Raw genomic sequence first — 20,432 nt, forward strand, 5'->3', positions numbered from 1 at the left:
TCGTTAGAATGTGGGCTCTTTTGGGCATTAGCGTGTTCAATTGGGCCAAGAGACTTGTAAATCAAGTCCCTAGAATTGAACTGGGCCCAATTTTCAAATTGTAAATCAAGTCCTAGAATTTAAACTGCACTGGATAATGTGACTGGGAAAAATGGTAAGTTTTTTTTTTTAAGACTTTTTTTCCCCTTCTCATGAAGATTTTAATTTAGTCACACAATTTTTATTTAAATAATAAAATCACCCAAAGATAAGTACAGTCAATTATTTGGGATTTACTAGGTGAACCAAATGGTGTCTATTTCTCATTAAAAAAAAAAGGAGTCTATTTCAAAATTTAAACAACTTAGTAGTTGGTTGTCTATCCAAATCCCCTCTCTAAGATTCATTTATTAAGATTTGTTGTCCTCAAGATTTTTCCTTTTCAATTCCCAAAACCCCTTCCATACATAAATTACAAACTTATAAATATATGCTTAGAATGCATGCTCAAATAATCTATTGATAATTCAACTTTATTAAATTTGAAAGAATTATGAAAATGGTTGTTTGTATCTTGAGAAAGTATTAAGAAAATTCTAGAAGAGTTGTGAAACTCAATTCGTTATTTCTTAAACTCAGAATGTTACAAACTGTGGATATTTATACTTACATTTCTCAATTTCAATTAGTGTAACTAATCAAAGAATTAATCCACTAACTTTCATCACAATACATTTTGTGTTTCTAACAAACTGTAACTAACTAAACTGAGCTGGCATCTAAGCTGGCAGCTACACGTTTGCAACACTCTGTATTATGCTTTAACTTAAGCTTTTCATTCCTCTGTTTTTCCTTGCTTCTTTCTCCATAATGAGCTACTCTAACAGTCTCCCTCAAACTCAGCGGACAAAGATGAACGTTGAGTTTGGCTTTTAAGTAATTAAACTTTACAAATGATAAAGGCTTGGTCATTATATCAAGAACTTGTTCTTCACTTGGCACATATTGAATGCTTAGCTCTCCTGCAATTACTTTATTTCGAATAAAATGCATATATATGCTTTGTTCTTGAATGGTAAACCAGATTTCTTGCCAACTCTGTAGCACTGACATTTTCACACCAAATTATTGGTTTCTCTTTGCAATCTATCCCCAGTTCTATAAACAAGGACTGCAGCCAAGTTAATTCAGCACTTGCTGCTGCCAATGCTCTATACTCACTTTCTACACTGGATCTTGTTATAATAGCCTACTTCTTTGAGGACCATGATATCAAATTATTGCCCAAATAGATACAATAAGCTCCAATCGATTTCCTATCATCTAAATCACATGTCCAATCTGCATCTGTAAAACTAGTGAGCTTCATGCTTCATTATCTTATAAATTTCAAACCATAGTCTTAAGTGTCTTTTAGGTACCTTAATACTCTTTTACAAGCCATTAAATGTTGTAGAGTAGGAGTAGAAACATATTGACTAAGTTTATTCACAGCAAAAGCAATTTCTGGCCTGGTTAATATTAGATATTGCATTCCCCCAACTATACTTCTATAGTGTGAAGGATCTTCAAGATAACATCCAAGCTCTCATTGAACAACTTTCTGCAACCTTGTTTCAGTGCTCATAAGAGTATTAATTCCTTTGCAGTCTGTCATTTCAACCTTGGACAACAAATCTCTCACATATTTCTTTTGTGACAAATAGATACAGTCTGCATCATACAACACTTCAACTCCAAAAAAGTAAGTGCCTATTTGGTATGGCTTATTTAAGAGTCATAAGTGCTTATTTAATCGTATAAGCACTTTTTAAAATTTTTTATGGTGTTTGGTTATTTTTTTAATAGAGTTTTTTTAGCTTAAATAAGCTAATTTACCTCTACTAGTAAAAGCCCAAAATTTGAGCTTTTGGGAGTAGAGGCTATAGAGCTTTTCTAAAAATATATAATATAAAAAATATCATACAGTTTAATGGTTCAAAAGTGTTTTTTTTATTGACAACCAAACACCCAATGACTTTTTGTCCAAAAGCTCTATTGGTATAAGCTCTACTGCTATAAGCTCTACTGTTATAAGCTCTATTTAATAAGCTGTACCAAACGGAGCCTAAGACAAAATTCCAAGGTCTTTCAGAGCAAATGTCGTATTGAACTGAACTATAAATCTTTCCAATTCTGCAGTGTTTGATCCTGTAATCAAGATGTCATCAACATATATGAGTATTAGAATCAGTGATGTTGAACTTCTTCTAATAAACAAGGAAGAATCTGAACTAGTGTTAACAAAGCCCCAATGCAGCAGACAACTTTTGAGCTTATCATACCAAGCTCTTGGAGGTTGTTTGAGTCCATATAAGGATTTATTTAGCTTGCACACATAACTGAGTTTTTAATTATCAATAAATCATTTAGGTTGACACATGAAAACCTCTTCTGTTAATTCTCTATTAAGAAAGACATTATTGACATCAACTTGCCTTACTTTCCACTGATTCATTACTACTAAACTTATCACTACTCTGACAGTGCTGGTTTAATTATTGGACTAAAGGTTTCAAAATAGTTCACACCTGCTGCTTGTTGAAATCCCTTAGCAACTAGCCTTGCCTTGTATTTAGCCACACTTCCATTAGTATTGTACTTGATTATGTATATCCATTTGTTCTCAACCACTTGATGATTAGCTTGTCTTGGAACTAATGTCCATGTACCATTTCTGATTAAAGCATCATACTTCTCCTTCATTGCTTGCAGCCACCTTGAATTACTTAATGCCTTTTGTACAATGTTTGGTTCTTTGTGAATAAGAGTAGCAATATACACTTTTGGCTTCAAGATACCTGATTTGCCCGTGGTTATCATCTGGTGTGTGTTTTGTGGTGGATGGGAAGGTATAGTGGGATTATTTGACTGTCGTTGAGGGGAGTTAAGAGTTTGAGGTAGTGATGAATTGTGTATAAGTTCATTGGATGATGGATATGTGTGTAAGGGTGAAGTATTGCTGATTGTACCTTGCTGTAGCTCTTGATTAATTTCTTGATGTACAGGATAAACTGAAGTGCTTGTACCACTACTTTCTGAACTCACTGAGGTTGGATTATTAGTGCTGTCACTAAGAAGAATTGGTATGATAGGTAAAGTAGAAAGATGATGTACTTGTTGAGAAGTAATAGAATGTGAAGACTGAGAATCAGAGGTTGTATGATTAAGAAATGCAGAATCTGTAGCATATGGAAATGTGAACTCATTAAAGACAACATGTCTGAGATTATAGATTTTGCCTGAAGCATGCAAGCATTTATATCCCTTGTGTGATGGACTATAACCAATGAATATACATTTGCTAGAATGATAAGTAAATTTGTGTTTGTTAAAATCCATCAAATAAGGATAACATATGCAGCCAAAGCATATGAGCATGTCATAGTCGGGTTTATGCTTGAAAATCTTTTCATATGGGGTCAAGAGTTTTAGGACAGGTGATGACAATCTATTAATATGGTATACTACTATATGGAAAGCATCTCACTAGAATTGAAATGGCAACCGAGCTTGAGAAAGGAGAGTTAGTCCTAATTCTACAATATGTCTGTGTTTTCTCTTAACCAACCCATTTTGATGATGTATAAAAGGGCATGAATGTCTAAAGATAATGCTTGATTGGTTTAAAAATTCTATAAAAGGTTTATACTCCCCACTCCAATCAGATTGCAGTGTTTTAATAGTGGTGCTAAATTGATTTTCCATCTGCAATTTAAAGAGTTTGAAAACTTCTAATGCATTTGACTTGCATTTTAAAGGATATATCCAGGTGTATCTGCTGAAAATTATCAACAAAGCTTATATGATAGTGATAACCATCTCTAGATAAAGAAGGAGAGGATCCCCATAAGTCTGTATGTATAAGCTCAAGTACTTGAGTGGTTTTAGTATTTGTGGAGGGAAAATGAAGTTTATGAACTTTGCCCATTTGACATGCTTCACATGTTGTTTGATGCAACTGATGCATTTGATATGTAGGAATGGAAATAAATTTGATATTTTTGAGCATGTGTGACATCACTTGATGGCCAAATCTGCAACATAGACAGCGTTAGGAGTAGAGAAAGAGTCTATATAATGATTCATTGAATCCATATCAGGCATCTGGTGACTAGAATAGTCTGTACATTATTGTGTTTCAAAAGGTCCAATAACACTCAAATGTGGTTCAAAACTTGCCATATATGCAGACCTTTGACTTATTCCTCTTCCAAAATTTCTAAGTTGAGGCACATAGTTTTCAACAAATCTATGCCAACAAGCATCTGCAGTGTGTCCAGATTTGTGACAAATCTAATATACTGGTATGTTTTCTCCAAATTCATTTTTCGTGGACAATAAATTTTGACAAATGATTGCATTAGAAATGCTTCTATTATATGATGTTGGCCTATAAGACTGTATGTGCATTAATTGTCCCCTGCCAAAACCATGAGCACCATTGGCAAAACCTCTTGGATTTGCATTAAACATCATTCCCCTTCCTAAGTGTCCCTGATATCCATTATAGCCTCCTCTTTTGTTATATCCCTTAGTTTGAGGGTAATTCACATTCATCATTCCATAATTGGCATTAAACACATTTTTAGCATTTTGGCTTTTTTCTAACCTAGCTTCATGTGTTAAGAGCAATGCATATGCATCATCATATGACATTTTATTAACAGTGATTATTGATGCAAGATCTAAGTATCTAGGTCCTAATCAATTCAAGATTTTTATCAATAGATCTTTTTTAGAAATAAGACTTCTAGCACATGCAAGTTTATCAGCTAGTGCTTTGACCTTTAGACAGTATTCTTCAACAGTCATATTTTCTTTTCTAAGAATATTCAATTCATATCAGAGTTACATGAGCTTAGCTTCAGATTGAACACCAAACCGTTTCTCAATACATTTTCAAGCCTCAAAAGAATTATCACAGTTGAGAATAAAGCTCAAAATATCTTCGCTAATTGAAGATAAGATCCAGCTAAGAAGAGTTTGATCCTGATCTTATGCTCTCCAATGGATGTAAGCTGGATTTTCAATTTTCTGTATTGATCCATCAGCTTCTATGTGAGTAATGTATCGATCTGGTATCATTTGATCATCATAAATAAGATGTTCAAGTCGATTTCCTCTAATCGAGGTAAGAACCTGCTTGCGCCATAGCATAAAGTTTAATCTATCAAGTTTGACTGGAGTGCTGAAAGAAAATGAGATTTGAGTTGATTGATTTGTAATAATGTGACTTGGATTAGCGGTTGTACTACTCGAACTAGTCATGAGTGGGTCTGATACCATGAAAGAATTATGAAAAGAGTTGTTTGTTTCTTGAGAAAGTATTAAGAAAATTCTAGAAGAGTTGTGAAACTAAATTCGTTATTTCTTAAACTCATAATGTTACAAACTGTGGATATTTATACTTACATTTCTTAATTTCAAGCAGTGTAACTAATCAAAGAATTAATCAACTAATTTTCATCACAATACGTTTTGTGTTTCTAACAAACTGTAACTAACTAAACTAAGCTGGCATCTGAGCTGACAGCTACACGTCTGCAACAGTCTGTATTATTCTTTAGCTTAAGCTTTTCCTTCCTCTGTTTTTCCTTGCTTCTTTCTCCATAATGAGCTACCCTAACAAAATTCAAACAAAAAAATTATCATATCACATTTTTTAGTGAATAAAATAACATCAAATCTAACAATCTTATAGGAGCGAATTATGTATCTAACTGATCTCTTATATTATAATAAAAAAATAGAAAAGTATTAATATTGATCTCTTGTTCATGATAATCCCTTAAAAAAAAGGGGTATATAGCAAAATTTTTAATTTTCTTCTAAGGTAATAAATTAGATAGTGCTATTTTTTATTATTAAAGGGATTAGAATGTTGTTGATGGAAGAAATTTAACATTGTCGTTTATGTAGCATTTATTTTTTTGTTTGAAATTTGAATGATTCTAATGTTGCAGAAATCTGAATGAGTCTGAATATATATGTCTAAGTAATATGTGTTTTTATTTTTATTTTTAATGCATTAGTGTAAGTGATAAGTTATTTTGTTTTTATAAACTCAAAATATCTTAAATTTGACATTTTTACGCTTACATTCTTGAAAAGTGTAATATACTTAGAATTTTAAATAGGTATATATTTACGATATTATCTAGTATTATAGTATTTATATGTTATATGTATTTATATATTTATATACATAAAAAAATGTTATATACTTATAAAAGAATTTGCTTAAAATTCAAATTGAATATTATGTTAAGAACTTAATACTAAGTAAAAGTTAAGATCTTGAGAAATTCTAATTTGACATCGAAATTAGTAAATTACGTTATAGTTAATTTAAAAAAAATCATTTTGATTGGAGGGGAAAACAAAACAAAGGGTTATTAGGTTTTACAAAATAGGTAGGAAATAAATACATTTGATGAGGGTATTTGTGAGAAAAAAATGATTTTCCATTCAAGACATTTTATCATTCGTATAAAAGTCAAGATTTTTTTTTCTTTTTCATTCGTATAAAAATGTCTTACAATAAAATTTGAGACATAAAAATAAAGAAGCTGGATCTTTTATAATTTTATCAAAATACACATTTTTCCAACCAAAACAAAAAGTATATCATACAAACAAAAACTATACACGATTGATAGGTAATTTCTTTGCATAAAAGAATCTTTTTCAACAAATGCCTATATATAGATGTGTACATAAATCTTTTAAAGGGAAATTATCAGCCATATGCTCTTAAATGACACTCGTATCAAATGTATGTGAACACTTTTTAAGTGTATCACTCGTATATCCTAAGTTGATAAAACACTTCTGTCGTCCACCAATCCGTTAACTTCCGTTTGCAAGCGTTGACATCATAACGGTAATTTAGTCTTTTAAGATTGACAAAACTTTGATTTAAAAAAACGACATGTCATCCCATTTACCTAGTAAAAAATGACATGTTATATGATATATATTTATAAAAATGGCATGTCATCCTATTTATCGGATAATTGTTAATAATTGCTAAAAAAAAACTACTTTACAACCGAATCTACTCCTCCAAAATTTAACCTAAATTTTTGAAAGTCTACTCCTCCAAACTCCAACTGAAAATTTTTATGGTATAATATGTATAATTGTAAATAATATATTGTTAATAATTTTTTATGGTATAATATGGATATTTTTTTATAGATAATTGTTAATAATATGTACCATTAATAATTCATTTTTTAATAAAAAAATGTATTGTTAATAACAAAATAAAAAAATTATGTATTAAAAATTTACGTTAATTTTTTGGGTAAAATTATATTTTTACTTTATTTTGAGTTTTAAGAGCAAAATAGTCAATTTATCATAATTCTGTTAATTTTTTAACAGAAGTTAACAGATTGGTGGACGGCAGAAGTATTTTGTCAACTTAGAGTATACGTGTGATACACTTAAAAAATATTTACACATGTTTGATATGAGTGTCATTTAAAAATATATGACTGATAATTTTTTTTTTTTTAAATTTTAATCATGAGCCACGAACAAATTTTAAGCATTGTTTTGTAATCGTGTCTGCTCGCATGCTTTTGAGTTGCTGACACGTGAAGAAGAAGGACGGGGTACGTGGTAATCAAATGTTTGTATTGCCTTGTCAATGGAATCAGTCAATCTAAGCTCGCCAACTGACTCTGTCGGAACTGAAACTAAGGTCTAAAGAATATACCTGTACGCATGTGTATGTATACATATATATAGTTTAATCACCTTAATTAATTTTCTAAATTAACCACCTTAATTATTTTGTGGGGGGTTTAACATATGTGTAAATTAAAAAGTAAAAAAAAGAAAGTCAATGGCCCCCTTTAATTATTATTATTATTATTTTTTTAAAAGAGTAGAAAAGGAGCCGCCTTTCTTTGCTTTGCTAATGCTTGCTGTTGCGCGTGCCTTTTCAATTTTGAGTACTTTTTTGACCTTGCTGTATAGAGAGAGAGAGGGAGGGGGGTTGTTTTAGAGAGAGAAACTGAAGAAGGTATGTACGTGGGCCCATCTCTTTCTTCTCTGGCTCCGGATTCCGGTGGTGAGTCCGGTTTGGTCAGAACTTATCAAGCCTGGAAAGGCAGCAATGTAAGTTTTTGTTACTCTTTTAACATTCTTTTATCTTGGATTTTATTATTTGTTCTTGGTTTTAAGATCTGATTTTTTATTTATTTATTTTTTTGTGTTAAGCTAAATGGCATTTAAATTTAGTTTGGGAAAAGAAAAAATGTTTGTGGCTTTGATCTTGCTGTGAGTGAGTCAATCAGTTTGTTATTGAATTGGCTTAGTGGTTGACTTGTTGTTCTTGATTGGAACTTTTTTTTTTCTTTTTAAAGCTTAGTTGATCTGATAATTTCTCTATTATAATTAGTTTTCTTGGTTATGTACTTAATCTCAATACAGGCATTTAAATCAATTTGTTGCTTTTTTGTACTCATCAGCTTAAAAAATCAGGGTTTTGTTCTCACACTGCAATCGGTTTTAGTAACTTTAATAGAAACGAATTTGGGACATTGAAATGCAGTGGAACTAGGACGTAGTAATCGTGAATTTATTATAGATGTATTTGCTACTGGGAGAGCATTCCCAAATGGCATGACTGTAATCGGCAGTGCAAGCACGGTATTAAGCAACTTAATGTTTGACTTGGGGGAATCCCTTTGCAGTTTCAATCAATTAAAACATCAATGCATATAATCTCACATTGAAATGTTCTCCGACGTCTGTGCGCATGGATACACTAATTATGCTCATGTTTTTTGAATCTTGGTTATTCCATTTTTCAGGTATTCTTTCTTGGGGGGAGGCTTATTTTTGGACCTGATGTCAGATCGCTCTTCCTTACCATCTTCCTAATTGTTGCACCTGTTGCTGTTTTCTGCGTCTTTGTGGCCCGAAAGTTGATGGATAATTTTCCACATCACCTGGGAATATCAATAATGGTCATTGTTATTGCTCTCACATTATTTGTAAGTTCTTTTCTTTTTTAGAAATGCATTTTCCTTTGTCATCTTTTATTCTGCTGCTGGCTTATGTTCTGAATTTGGCTATCATCGTCACTGCCAACAATTAAGAATCTGTACTGAAGTTCTGATATTCATCAGTGAAATAAAGTTGCCCCATTTTCTGATTCAAGTATCATATTGCTTATTTTGCATATTTAATGCTAATCTTTTGAATTAATGGATATACTTGTTTTTCCAGGCTTTAATTCTTCTTCTGCTAACCTCAGGAAGAGACCCTGGTGTAATAGCTCGTAATGCCAATCCTCCAGAGCTGGAAGGTTATGAAGGGACTGAAGTTGGACCCGGCCAAACTCCACAATTATGTTTGCCACGAACAAAAGATGTTGTTGTCAATGGAGTGGTTGTGAAGATCAAGTATTGTGACACCTGCATGCATTATAGACCTCCTCGTTGCTCTCACTGTTCAATATGTAATAACTGTGTGCAAAAATTCGATCATCACTGCCCTTGGGTTGGACAGTGCATAGGATTAGTAAGTTTTCTGTCTTGAAATTGTCCTGAGGTCTGCTCTAGGGAAACCTGAATTAGCTGTTTCATCTGGTTCTTAGTTTTATTTTCACAGACACCCTCTTGGTGGAGTGTTTCACTTTTTATGAGATTATCTAAAACAAGATACCTCATCCAAAGATGAAGCGGAAGAAAAACAAAAGCCACCTTTTACACTTGTAACTGCAACTGCAATCAATCCAGGAAAATGTTATGTTAGTCCATATTTAGGTAATTGGCAGGCTATCCATCGTATCTCTAAGGATAATAGTATTGCTGATAATGAAATGTTCAGTATAATAATTGTAAAATATTTTAGGGATGCACATAATTAGTACTTAACTGCCAAATATTCTTCGTTTGTTATCCAGCTATTACTTGCACTTGATCAATCACAAGCATTTGTTACCACTATTGAAATTTGAGTATACACGCCGGATAGATGTCTGACTAGAAATTTTCTTCTGATTATGTTTGCAGCGCAATTACAGATTCTTCTTTATGTTTGTCTTCTCTACAACTCTTCTTTGCATATATGTGCATGCATTTTGCTGGATCCGCATCAGGAAGATCATGAACGGAGAGAATGTATCAATATGGAAAGCAATGACCAAGAGTCCTGCTTCTATTGCGCTCATAATCTACACTTTCATTTCTGTCTGGTTTGTGGGTGGACTAACTGTCTTCCATTCATATCTCATCAGCAGAAATCAGGTGAGACATTCATTCATGATACTTGAAATCCTATTTGAATTTCCTTTCTTGCTTTATTGTCCTCCCATCACCAATTGCACTACCCTGCATCTATTTGGGAAATGTGCATGATTTACAGTAAATCAATGAGACTTCTCCCTCAAATAGAAAAATCAAGAATTAATGTCTTTTTACAGTTACAAGTGAAGTCCTGGAATATTACCCGAACCCTGCAAATTGAATTTTCTTCTTGCTCGTTATGCCTGAAATCTTGTTTATAATTGTTTTGGCAGTCTACTTATGAAAACTTCAGAAATCGATATGATGAACATGTCAACCCATACAACAAAGGGGTTATAAAGAACTTCATGGAGGTATTCTGCACCAGTATCCCTACATCTAAGAACAATTTCAGGGCAAAGATTCCTAAGGAGCCAGCAATTACTTCTAGAAGAATAAGTGGTGGATTTACTAGTCCAAACATCAGGAAACCTGTCAGTGACATAGAGATGGGAAGGAAGCTAGCTTGGGGTGAGGCTGTCCGAGAAGCAGACGGAAGTGAAGGAAGAACCAACAATGATGACAATGTAGATAAGCTTGGGGGATCAGCTGATCATGTCACCGCTGATTTAAGTAGGATCCTTCCCCCAGAGGGCATGGAGGGCCGAAGTATCTCACATCATAGGCGTTCTAGTTGGGGAATTAAAAGCGGGAGCTGGGATATATCATCTGAAACTTTTGCTTCAGCTGTTGAGGCATCAAAGCAGGTTCCTGGCAGCAGCAATGGCAACTTGACACGAGAGAATCAACAAGTGCAGACAAACTTGAAAGTGTAAAAACTCAAAAAACAGGAAGAAGATAAAGATGTATTCTGGAAAAAAATGAAAGAAAATTGGTGTGGATTTGAATTGGAGATGACTAGAGCTAGTGCACTTTGGCAGTTAACTGAACTATGTAAAATACTGAAATGGTTGAAGATTGGTTTTCATGGAATGTGAAGGTTTTCAGTGAATGGAATGGAGTGTGGCTGCTGTGGCTCCATGAATTTTCTATAGCCCTCGTCACTTTCCTCCTGTCCCCTCCCCTCCTGTTTGCTTGTGTATAGTTTCAGCATCTGTTTGGTATTACTGTGATTTCTAAAACAATGTGTATGCTTTAATGTTCCTAAGAGGAAGCAAGAAATTGAGATTGAATGCTCCCATGTTCTTCCCAATCCACAAACACATTTCCAGGTGTTTAGAGCTCAAAAACTGTCAATACCAGGCGCCTCTTCTTTCTCGTACAAACACAATTAGCAAATTTCTACCTCTTTCTATGGTTAATATCGAAATTCTGTTGTAATAATGAAATCCTACGGAGCCTTTTCAACCGGAAACTTTTGGATTGGGGACAATCTATTCACATTTCAGTCTCCTCGTTACTGGAATTATCAACTAGGTTTGCCTTATCAGCATTGTCCCGCAAACCGGCACACATCACATCAATTTGCATATACAAGCAAAAAGTATAACTCATAACAATTAAAAGTACCATAAAAAAAAAAGTATCCAGAAAAATGATTATAAGTAGCGAAAGTACAAAAACCATATTAATTTAAAAGTTTACAGGGATGCAATGTGAATCAGTTCAACAATACTAAGTTTCTTTCTCTTTTAGATACTGATGTCGGAGAAATAAAATCTTGTAAGCAGGATCGAAGGTCAATGCTTCCATGAACTTCACTGCATAGACTGAAATCGTTTCATGATGATAACGCTCATATCTAAGTAACGCTGAGCACAGTTGGCGAGGCAAGCTGATTCACTTGAGCTGAATTTACTCCCAGGCGTACTCGTGATGCATTTGTCCCAGCAGACATTTGTTAGCTTTGCCACCATCTCATTAAGCATGGCCTTTTCCTTTTCTTGCTGTAAAACCACAACTAGTTAGATGTAATCCCAAAATACTACAAAATGGTGAAGCTATTGAGAATTAATCATACAAAATAACAATAAGACTTATAAAACAATTTGATGCAGAAGATGGAGACTGACCAATCAGCATCAATCCCATTCACTTCATATGACCCAATTTACTAGGATTGTGTTTTTGGCAATAAAGATTAGATGAGAGTCTAAAACATAGACAAACCAAGCTAATTTAAGTAAAATAAGTTGGAGACTTGACCAATCAGCATCCTAAAGGCCCATTTACGAGTGTTGCACTGTGGGAGTCAAGCAGCTTCGCTGCTACAACGCAGCTTCAAAACAAGATTTTTAGCTTTAATCTCCTTTTCAGAGGGCTGCACTCCAAATGCAGCCTAAGCCAAGGAATAAGAAGCTGACACTAAAGCTAAAAAATGGCTCAATCCACAAAATGATACAGACATAGACTGAATGCAATTCAAATAAGTTATACTATAATTTGCTACCTTAGATTTCAATAGCATCCAGCAATCAGAGGTTTAATCACTCGCATTAAATCCACTATTATACTATTCAAACTGAATCAAATTATACAGCCAACAAATCAATGGGTGTTTAAACTCAAACTTCATTTCTAGCAGCTAGACCCCAAAAAGTAGTAAAACAGGATTCTGGAATTGAAATGCTGATACGAAAATCAAGCTAAAGCAAAATAAAACCGATAGGTATAACACAGAAACAGCTCGATTCAGCACCAATTATAGTTACTAATATTCACACGTCTGCTAAAATTACACAACCTAAGCACTTCCAATTATCAACATCTTGATTTTATTTTCTGATTATTATTTCTTTTTCCAGATAAGGCAATACCCAGTTCTCTTCACAAAAAAAAATACAACATTTGGTGTCGCATTAAACGCCGAAACGCTATCTAAACTAAAAACCTAGCTAACCCTAAAACCCTCAAATTCAAAGGCTTTTTATGTCACCAATCCCTCTCTTTTTCGCACTGAATGCATAAAAATCGGAATCAATTTATGAATAAAATAAATTTCCATACATGTATGTAGCCAAATTCATTGGACTAAAATTCAATTGAACAATTAATCAAACTCAAAACAGAGAGAACTTACATTAAGAAATTGCTGCATTTGAGCTGAATTTAGAGCGGAATTATCCATTGGCTTCAGTCACGACTGGATTATTTGACACCGCTTGCTGTTCGCTTAAACCCTCTTTTAAATCCCTCAAAGAAAGCCGCCCAGAGCACCTTTAAAAACCCTAAAATAATGACAATATTATCAATTAGCTTTTAAATTATTAATGAATCAGTTGAAACATATTTAAAAATATTTTTACATCTAGGCAAAATAAAATCAGCAATAATAAAACTTGACAAACAACATTTCACTAAAAATAATAGAGATTCAATTCAAATTTAATTAATAAATTAATTTATAATTTAAAATGACACAATATTAATTAATAATAAAAATATTCAATATTAATTAATAATAAAAATTCTATTTAATTGAAATGAATTTAATGTTGTATAATAGTACAAGGTAAATTCGCGTTTATTACTTATATTTCGATTTAAGTGTACTTAATCTCTACATTTTTTAAAACACCTTAAGACAACCTTATTCTTAAGTATATAATACTCTTACCCTTACTTTTTCTTTGATTTTACAATATTACCTTTATTACAATATTCTTGAAATTAATCAATTTATCTATTGTTAATTAGTAGATTAACCAATAAATGTCTATCTAAAAGAACTAGTATTTTTTGTGTCCTTGCAATGATTTTGCTAATTATTAATTTATTATTTATAAATAAATTAATATCAGTCAGCTTCAAGCAATGTTTAATATCCTTACAATAATTATTTTATAAACAAATTAATTTACAAAATTAATCCTCAAAGAACAATAATAACAAAAAAATCTACTCTAATTTCTATTTTCTTTTAATGTTGATTTAGTAAGTTAACACTTTTTCATTAATATCCCCAAAAAAATTATTGCAAGGATATATTGTAAAAGTAAATAAAAATAAGGGTAGGAATATAACATGTTTAATAGCAGGTTGTCTTGAGTTTTTTTTTTTAATATAGAGATTAAACGACTAATTAACTCAAAATATAAGTATTAAATGAGTATTTACTCGTAGTGTAATTCAAATAAAATTTACATTGTAGTTCTTGTGGACATTTTGATGTATCGTGCTTTAGCCCATCTAACATCGTGACACCCTAAAAATCTAGACCGATCTGATCTGTCTATAGGCCATGCTATATCAAGTGCCTTAAACGAAGCATGCTCATCCCGTGTCGTGCTATACGGATGCGTGTCTTGTTCCGCTGCATATCTTATTGCACATCTTTAGTTTTATAATGCTAAGCAAATATTAGACTCAAGAATACAATGGGTTGAGCTATTTACATTTTGCAGTGTCCATTTTCTTATTTCATAGGTCAGGTTATGTTTGCATCTACGACTTTTATAATAAGTCATTATCTTACAACAAGCATAGAGTTTTGAATATGTAGTATGATTTCATTGAATGTAATATGTATTATAAAGGCTCTCAAAATTTTATAGTAATTTAGCTCCTTTTTAGTAACAAGGTGTTGTGCTTGTTATGCTATATTGTCAAACTATGATCGCATGATAAAACAATAATATTTTTGTAAATTTATTAAATTAATATTATTAAAAAATGAATTAAATAAAGAAAAGAAAAATAGTTGGGATGTGGTGTTGTAAGATGTTGCTTCATAACCAAATTTCCTTTAACTACAACAATTATAGATTTGCTTCAAACATAGCTTATAGCATTGCATTTTTCAGCCGTTGTAATAGTTGCTGTGTGTGTTATTTGTAGAATTATAGGGCCCGTTTGGTACCGTTTTTTAGGCCTTATTTTCGTTTTTGTTTTGGGAGTACAAACATAACATATGTTTGGTGGCTTGAATCCAAAAAATAAATTATAAAACAAAGAATTCATTTTGACGTTTGCAGTTATAAAATTGAGAACGTCCTAAACATGTTTTCAAACGAATTACAAATTAAATTAAAAAATAAATCCCAAAACAAAATCTAAAAGTTATCTTCCTCCCCCAAAATCTTATCCCCTCCCTCTGGTTATCTCGTCACAGCTCTCCCTTCGTGGTTGAAACCTCTCCTTCGACCACAATCCACTTGGATCGTGCACAAATCTCTCTCTCTCCTTCCTCTTTATCTCGGTCTACTTCACAGCTCTCTCCCCTCGGTGGCTGTTACTCGTTCATCGACCGCAATCCACCGTCACAACTCTCTCTCTCTGTGCCCTAAATTGGCTGCTGTTCCATCTCTGTTGCTACTGTTGCCCCGTCTCCGCTGTTGCTACTTCGTCTCTGCCCAGTCTCGACTATTGCTTCTGCTGCTCTTTGCTTCATTTATGCTCCATCTCTGCTCGCTTGTACTAGTCTTCAATTTTTTGATTTGAGTAAATTGTGAGTGTTGTTTTTTTTGTTTATTTTAAACCCAAATCATATTCGTTCAATTTTTTAGACAAATAGAATGTTTGTCTCTTGAGCTCTGCATTTGTATCTTATTTAAGGATTGTTAGAAAAAGAACGATTTGATGTTGGCTGGATTTGTGAGAAACGAAACACATATCTATTTAGATGCCCATATGAGAAATATGAGAATAAAAGAAATTAGGATACCTATCCAATGAGTTAAATTCTGTGCTTGGTGGCTCAATGAAAGTAGTTCAAATTGAAATTTGATTGGAAAGCCTTTTATGAGAATTGTGCGACAAAGGAAAGAACCTTTTTCCTAGAGTTTTTATTATTTTTTTGACTCAAAAGTCCTTAGATCCTAATTCTTATTTCTTGTATGAGCTCTCTTACTTATATTCGCATTGACTACAATCGTATGAATTTGATTGAGAAGTGTTTGGTCATATGAAAAAATAATTATAATAATAAAAGCAAAATAATCTGCTCAATTATTATAATAAATGGTGTGCAAAATTCTGTTTGTTCTTGTGCATCTGTGCATTCATGTGTCGAATTTGAATTAGCAATTCAAAATGATAGCTTGTTAACAAAATTATGTTTGTTTAGCTGGGTGAATAACCCTCACTAGATTACTACTTTACTTGCTTAGATAGGTCACACATTTGAACTTCCTTATTGAAAATATACTACTGGTCACCAAATTGAAAAGTAGCATCAATTATCAATGTACACATTATTAGCTTACCAGTTTCATTGTTGGGTTTGCTGGTTATTAAGTTTAGGGGAGCAATCTCAGTTAATTTTGATGATTCATATATATGTATTTAATTTCATTTTTAATAACTCACATGCAGGAAATATGGATTCATGGCTTAACTTGGACTTATGGTTTTCGCAATTTCGTTTGGGATCAGTCAGCTTCAAGGACAAACAAATATAGTTCATCCTTTCTTTGGCATGGCACTTGCTTTTCTTCTATCCATCTTTTTTGTTCTCTATTTCTGTAGTAGCAGTTTTATGCTTTGTGTTGGTAAAGAAACTACATGCTGAAATTTTGTCAAACTCTATTGACATACTGTAATTATTTTACTACACGGCGAAAGTGTAGGCTCGTAGTTGATTATTATTATTTTTGTTTAAATTATTAATGGTATGTTTGTGCATGTATTAATTAATTAAACAATTATTCTTTAACTATAACTTAAATGTTTAGTAAAAATTATTTCTGAAAATAGTACTATCGAACACATATTCTTAGTTTTTATCTTTTTCAATCATCATGTAATTATTTTATAATAAATTTGTTTAAATTATTTTGTTGTATTTGTGTATGTATTAGCTAAATAATTATTTTATAACTATAAATATAATGTAAATGTTTAGTAAAAATTGTTTTTGAAATAAATATTACCAAACACATATTCTCTGTTTTTTATCATTTTTAACTTTGTCTACCAAACGCATATTACTGTTTTCAATTTTAAAATACAGGATACAGAAAATGATATAAGACGCATATTTAAATTTAAAATACGGTAACTACAAAACATCATTTTGATTTTCATTTTGATTTTCAAAAAATACAAATTCAGAAACAATACCAAATAGGCCCCTAAATTCTCGATTCTTGAAGACAATTCTTGAAGACAACTCTACTTCATAGATCTCTAACAGCTAAACCCTCACACATTGGATCGATATATTAGACATGACAGTTCATCCCATATTAAATCTAAATTTAAGCATGAAAGCAAAGTTATTAAGCAAAAAGATTGAAGTTGTTTTTTTTTTTTAAAAAAAAAAAAAATCATAGCTTACCAGCTCACCAAGTAAGTCAATTCTATACGTGGGTGTATGATCTGATAACATGGTCACTATTGGCAGACATCATCAATTGACCACTTATAGACATACGAAACTATAAAAATCAACACTGACAAAATAATATAAAATGTTAAGAGAATATTTTATTGGTACAAGACAAATATAATTAAAACTAACATCTACCTTCACCAATCTAAGAATTAAGGCTAAACTCATGACTAAATGACAAATGTTTGACAATTAAAAAAAAATACAAAGAAATAAAAAAGATAAAAGATAAATATAATAAAGTTGACATAGTAGTATATTAGCATACCATCATATCACGATGGTTATCTTTTTGCAAATTAAAATTAAAAAAATTCCTAAAGATATGAAGTGTTGACTAAATCTTTTACGTCACCGTATTGGCCTTCACAAACAAGAACTTATTGCTCAAAGAATTAGAGTGCATTTAGAATTGAGGTGCCGTAGCTTTTAAGTTACAGTTGTTGTGAAAAAAAAGTTATGATTATGAAACAAAAGTTAATAATATATAGTAAATATAAATTTTAAATAATAATTTTGATAAAATTATTAAAGATATAATAAATTTTATATTATACAAGTGAAAAATCATATCAACGTAGCTTAAAAATTACAACAGTTAGTGTTTATCAAACACTTTAGTGCTGTAACTTTTAAGCTATAGCTGCCCAACTTCAATTCCAAACGCACCCTTAATTAACATACACAAACCAACATTGATTTTTGGTCAAGCTGCGGGAGATTTTGCGATTTTTACTCTTCAAAGCCACGGAAAATTTGCTTGCCTTGCTCAGTCTCCATAGCTCCATAAGCAAAGAGCTATTAATGGTGATTTGAACTTTGAAGAGAGTATTTATTGTTGGCCCTGTTTGTAGAATAGAAAATTCGAACACTTGTCGCCATTTGTGTGGGTTCATTGGGCTGGTAGTAGGCGTGGCAATTTGAGTCGGTCGATTATTCGATTCGATTTGAAGCAAATTAAATGAGTTTGAATTTGAAAAAATTAATTAATTTAATAAGTGGGTAAATTCGATTTGATTATTTTATTAAACGAATTGAATTTAGATTTGAAGACATTGATTTGTTTATTCGTTTAAGATTCGTTTAATAAATGAGATATAAACGAACCGAATACAATCTATTCGTTTAAAATTTATTTACTATTCGTTTAATTAAATTACTTATTTATTCTTAAATATTTATGAAAAATTTTAAGATTTGAAGGTTGATCTAGTAATTATAAATAATAATAAGGCAATATATAAATGATATGAAAAATCTTATGGTTTGGATTATTTATTTAATTTTTGTAAATAAATTCATATTCAATTCGATCTGTTATGGATTTGTTTATTATTAGGATAAATGAATAATGAACGAATTTGAATTTGATTCAATTGGTTTATTAATTCTATTAAACAAATTGAACCGAATATTCATTTAATAAACGAATCGAATTCGAATCTTGAGATTTCAATTTGTTTAATAAATGAATCGAATCTAAATGTACAGAATTTTGACCCAATTCGTTTAGGATTCGATTCGAATTTGATTCAATTATTCGTTTTGCCACCCTTAGTGGTAGTAGAAACGGAGCTTGAGAAACATTATTTTGAGGTATATCAAATTTCTTTACTGTTTCAATTTTCTTTGATGTTTTAATTTGGCATGAAGATATTACTTACCTAACTTCAGCTTGTTCATAGGAGTGATGGATCTTGTGGACAAATTGTTCATTGATGCTTTCGACACAGTTAATAAGGAGTGCAAGGAGCTTTTGGATATGGAAAATGCTTCTCAGCGAGAATGCTGAGAGAATGCTGAGAGAAACGTCATACAGTAATGCCGTTTCTCTCAGCCCCACGCCCCACCACGTGAACTTTTGCCCCTTTTGTTTTTTCTTGCTACTTTTGCTTTTTTCACGTTTTTTACTCTTTTTCCCCCACATTTGATTCTAGCTGTCGAAAAGCACTAATTGAGTTGAGGTTTTTCTCTCATTTCACAAGTAAAGAGAACGGCATTAGGGCAGGAGTATTTGCTCATTCACGTGAAAGGATTGAGTTGGGTTTTTTTTTTCTCATTTTAGAAGCAGGAAATCGACATTAGCAGCCTAGCAGGAGTAGCTTATCACCAGCTTGAAGTAAAACACCCAGCTGGTAAAGAGTGATTTTTTATTTATTCTATTATTTTTTATTTATTCTATTATTTTTTGTTATATGATAATGAAATTTTTATTTAGAAATCAAATAATGATAAATTTGATTTAGAAATTTTTAATTTAAAATTTGTGTTGGATTTAGAATTTCTTTTAATATAAATGTTGTGTTTGATTTAGAAATTTTTTTATTTAAAAGTTTTTTTAATTTAAATGATGGGTGGGATTTAGAAATTTTTAATTTAAATTTTGTTTCGATTTAGAATTTTTTAATTTAAATTTTGTGTTCAATTTATTATTTTTTAATTTAAATTTTTAGAATATGATGGATTAAATTATTGATGGATCAAAATTTTGTAAAAATTTATAATAATTTATTCTTAATACAAATATTAAATATTTGTTATACTTATATTTTTTAATTTCTAAAATCTCATATCATGTTTTAATTTTTTATATATTACAGCAACCACTCCCGCCGTATGCTTTACAACCATATTATCCTTCTTATTCAATGACGTACGAAGGATCTGGAAGTGGAAGTTTCCAACATTTGCTACATCAACATAGTAACAAAGACAACAATGAATGTGATTGATGTTTGACTTATATTTTGTTCGAACAAGTTTTTCTAACATTTCGCTTATATTTGGCTAAACCGAACTAATTACAGTGATGAACATGTAATTGCACGATTGTATTTTCAATGATGAACATGTTTTTTCACAAGTAATTACAA

The 20,432-nt window shown here is 31.6% G+C and overlaps 2 protein-coding genes and 1 long non-coding RNA gene across 3 annotated transcripts; 2 read left to right on the forward strand and 1 right to left on the reverse strand.

The window, feature by feature from the left end:
- Window positions 1-7,947: 7,947 nt before the first annotated feature.
- LOC102629360 (probable protein S-acyltransferase 7) lies at window positions 7,948-11,461 on the forward strand. The gene is made up of 5 exons (XM_006493191.4): window positions 7,948-8,151; window positions 8,850-9,032; window positions 9,268-9,561; window positions 10,056-10,289; window positions 10,562-11,461. The coding sequence occupies exons 1-5, from the start codon at window positions 8,059-8,061 to the stop codon at window positions 11,102-11,104; spliced, it is 1,347 nt and encodes a 448-aa protein (XP_006493254.1). The 5' UTR covers window positions 7,948-8,058; the 3' UTR covers window positions 11,105-11,461.
- A 351-nt stretch (window positions 11,462-11,812) lies between these two features.
- LOC102629829 (mitochondrial import inner membrane translocase subunit TIM8) lies at window positions 11,813-13,495 on the reverse strand. The gene is made up of 2 exons (XM_006493192.4): window positions 13,309-13,495; window positions 11,813-12,175 (listed from the first exon to the last, which is right to left on the reverse strand). The coding sequence occupies exons 1-2, from the start codon at window positions 13,354-13,356 to the stop codon at window positions 11,987-11,989; spliced, it is 237 nt and encodes a 78-aa protein (XP_006493255.1). The 5' UTR covers window positions 13,357-13,495; the 3' UTR covers window positions 11,813-11,986.
- Window positions 13,496-15,046: 1,551 nt separating this feature from the next.
- LOC102629645 (uncharacterized) lies at window positions 15,047-16,831 on the forward strand. Its single transcript, XR_372392.4, has 2 exons — window positions 15,047-15,675; window positions 16,542-16,831. It is a non-coding gene; the product is annotated as an uncharacterized LOC102629645 (long non-coding RNA).
- Window positions 16,832-20,432: the final 3,601 nt, after the last annotated feature.

Source organism: Citrus sinensis, chromosome 4 (assembly GCF_022201045.2).
Source record: "Citrus sinensis cultivar Valencia sweet orange chromosome 4, DVS_A1.0, whole genome shotgun sequence".
NCBI classification, from domain to species: Eukaryota; Viridiplantae; Streptophyta; class Magnoliopsida; order Sapindales; family Rutaceae; genus Citrus; species Citrus sinensis.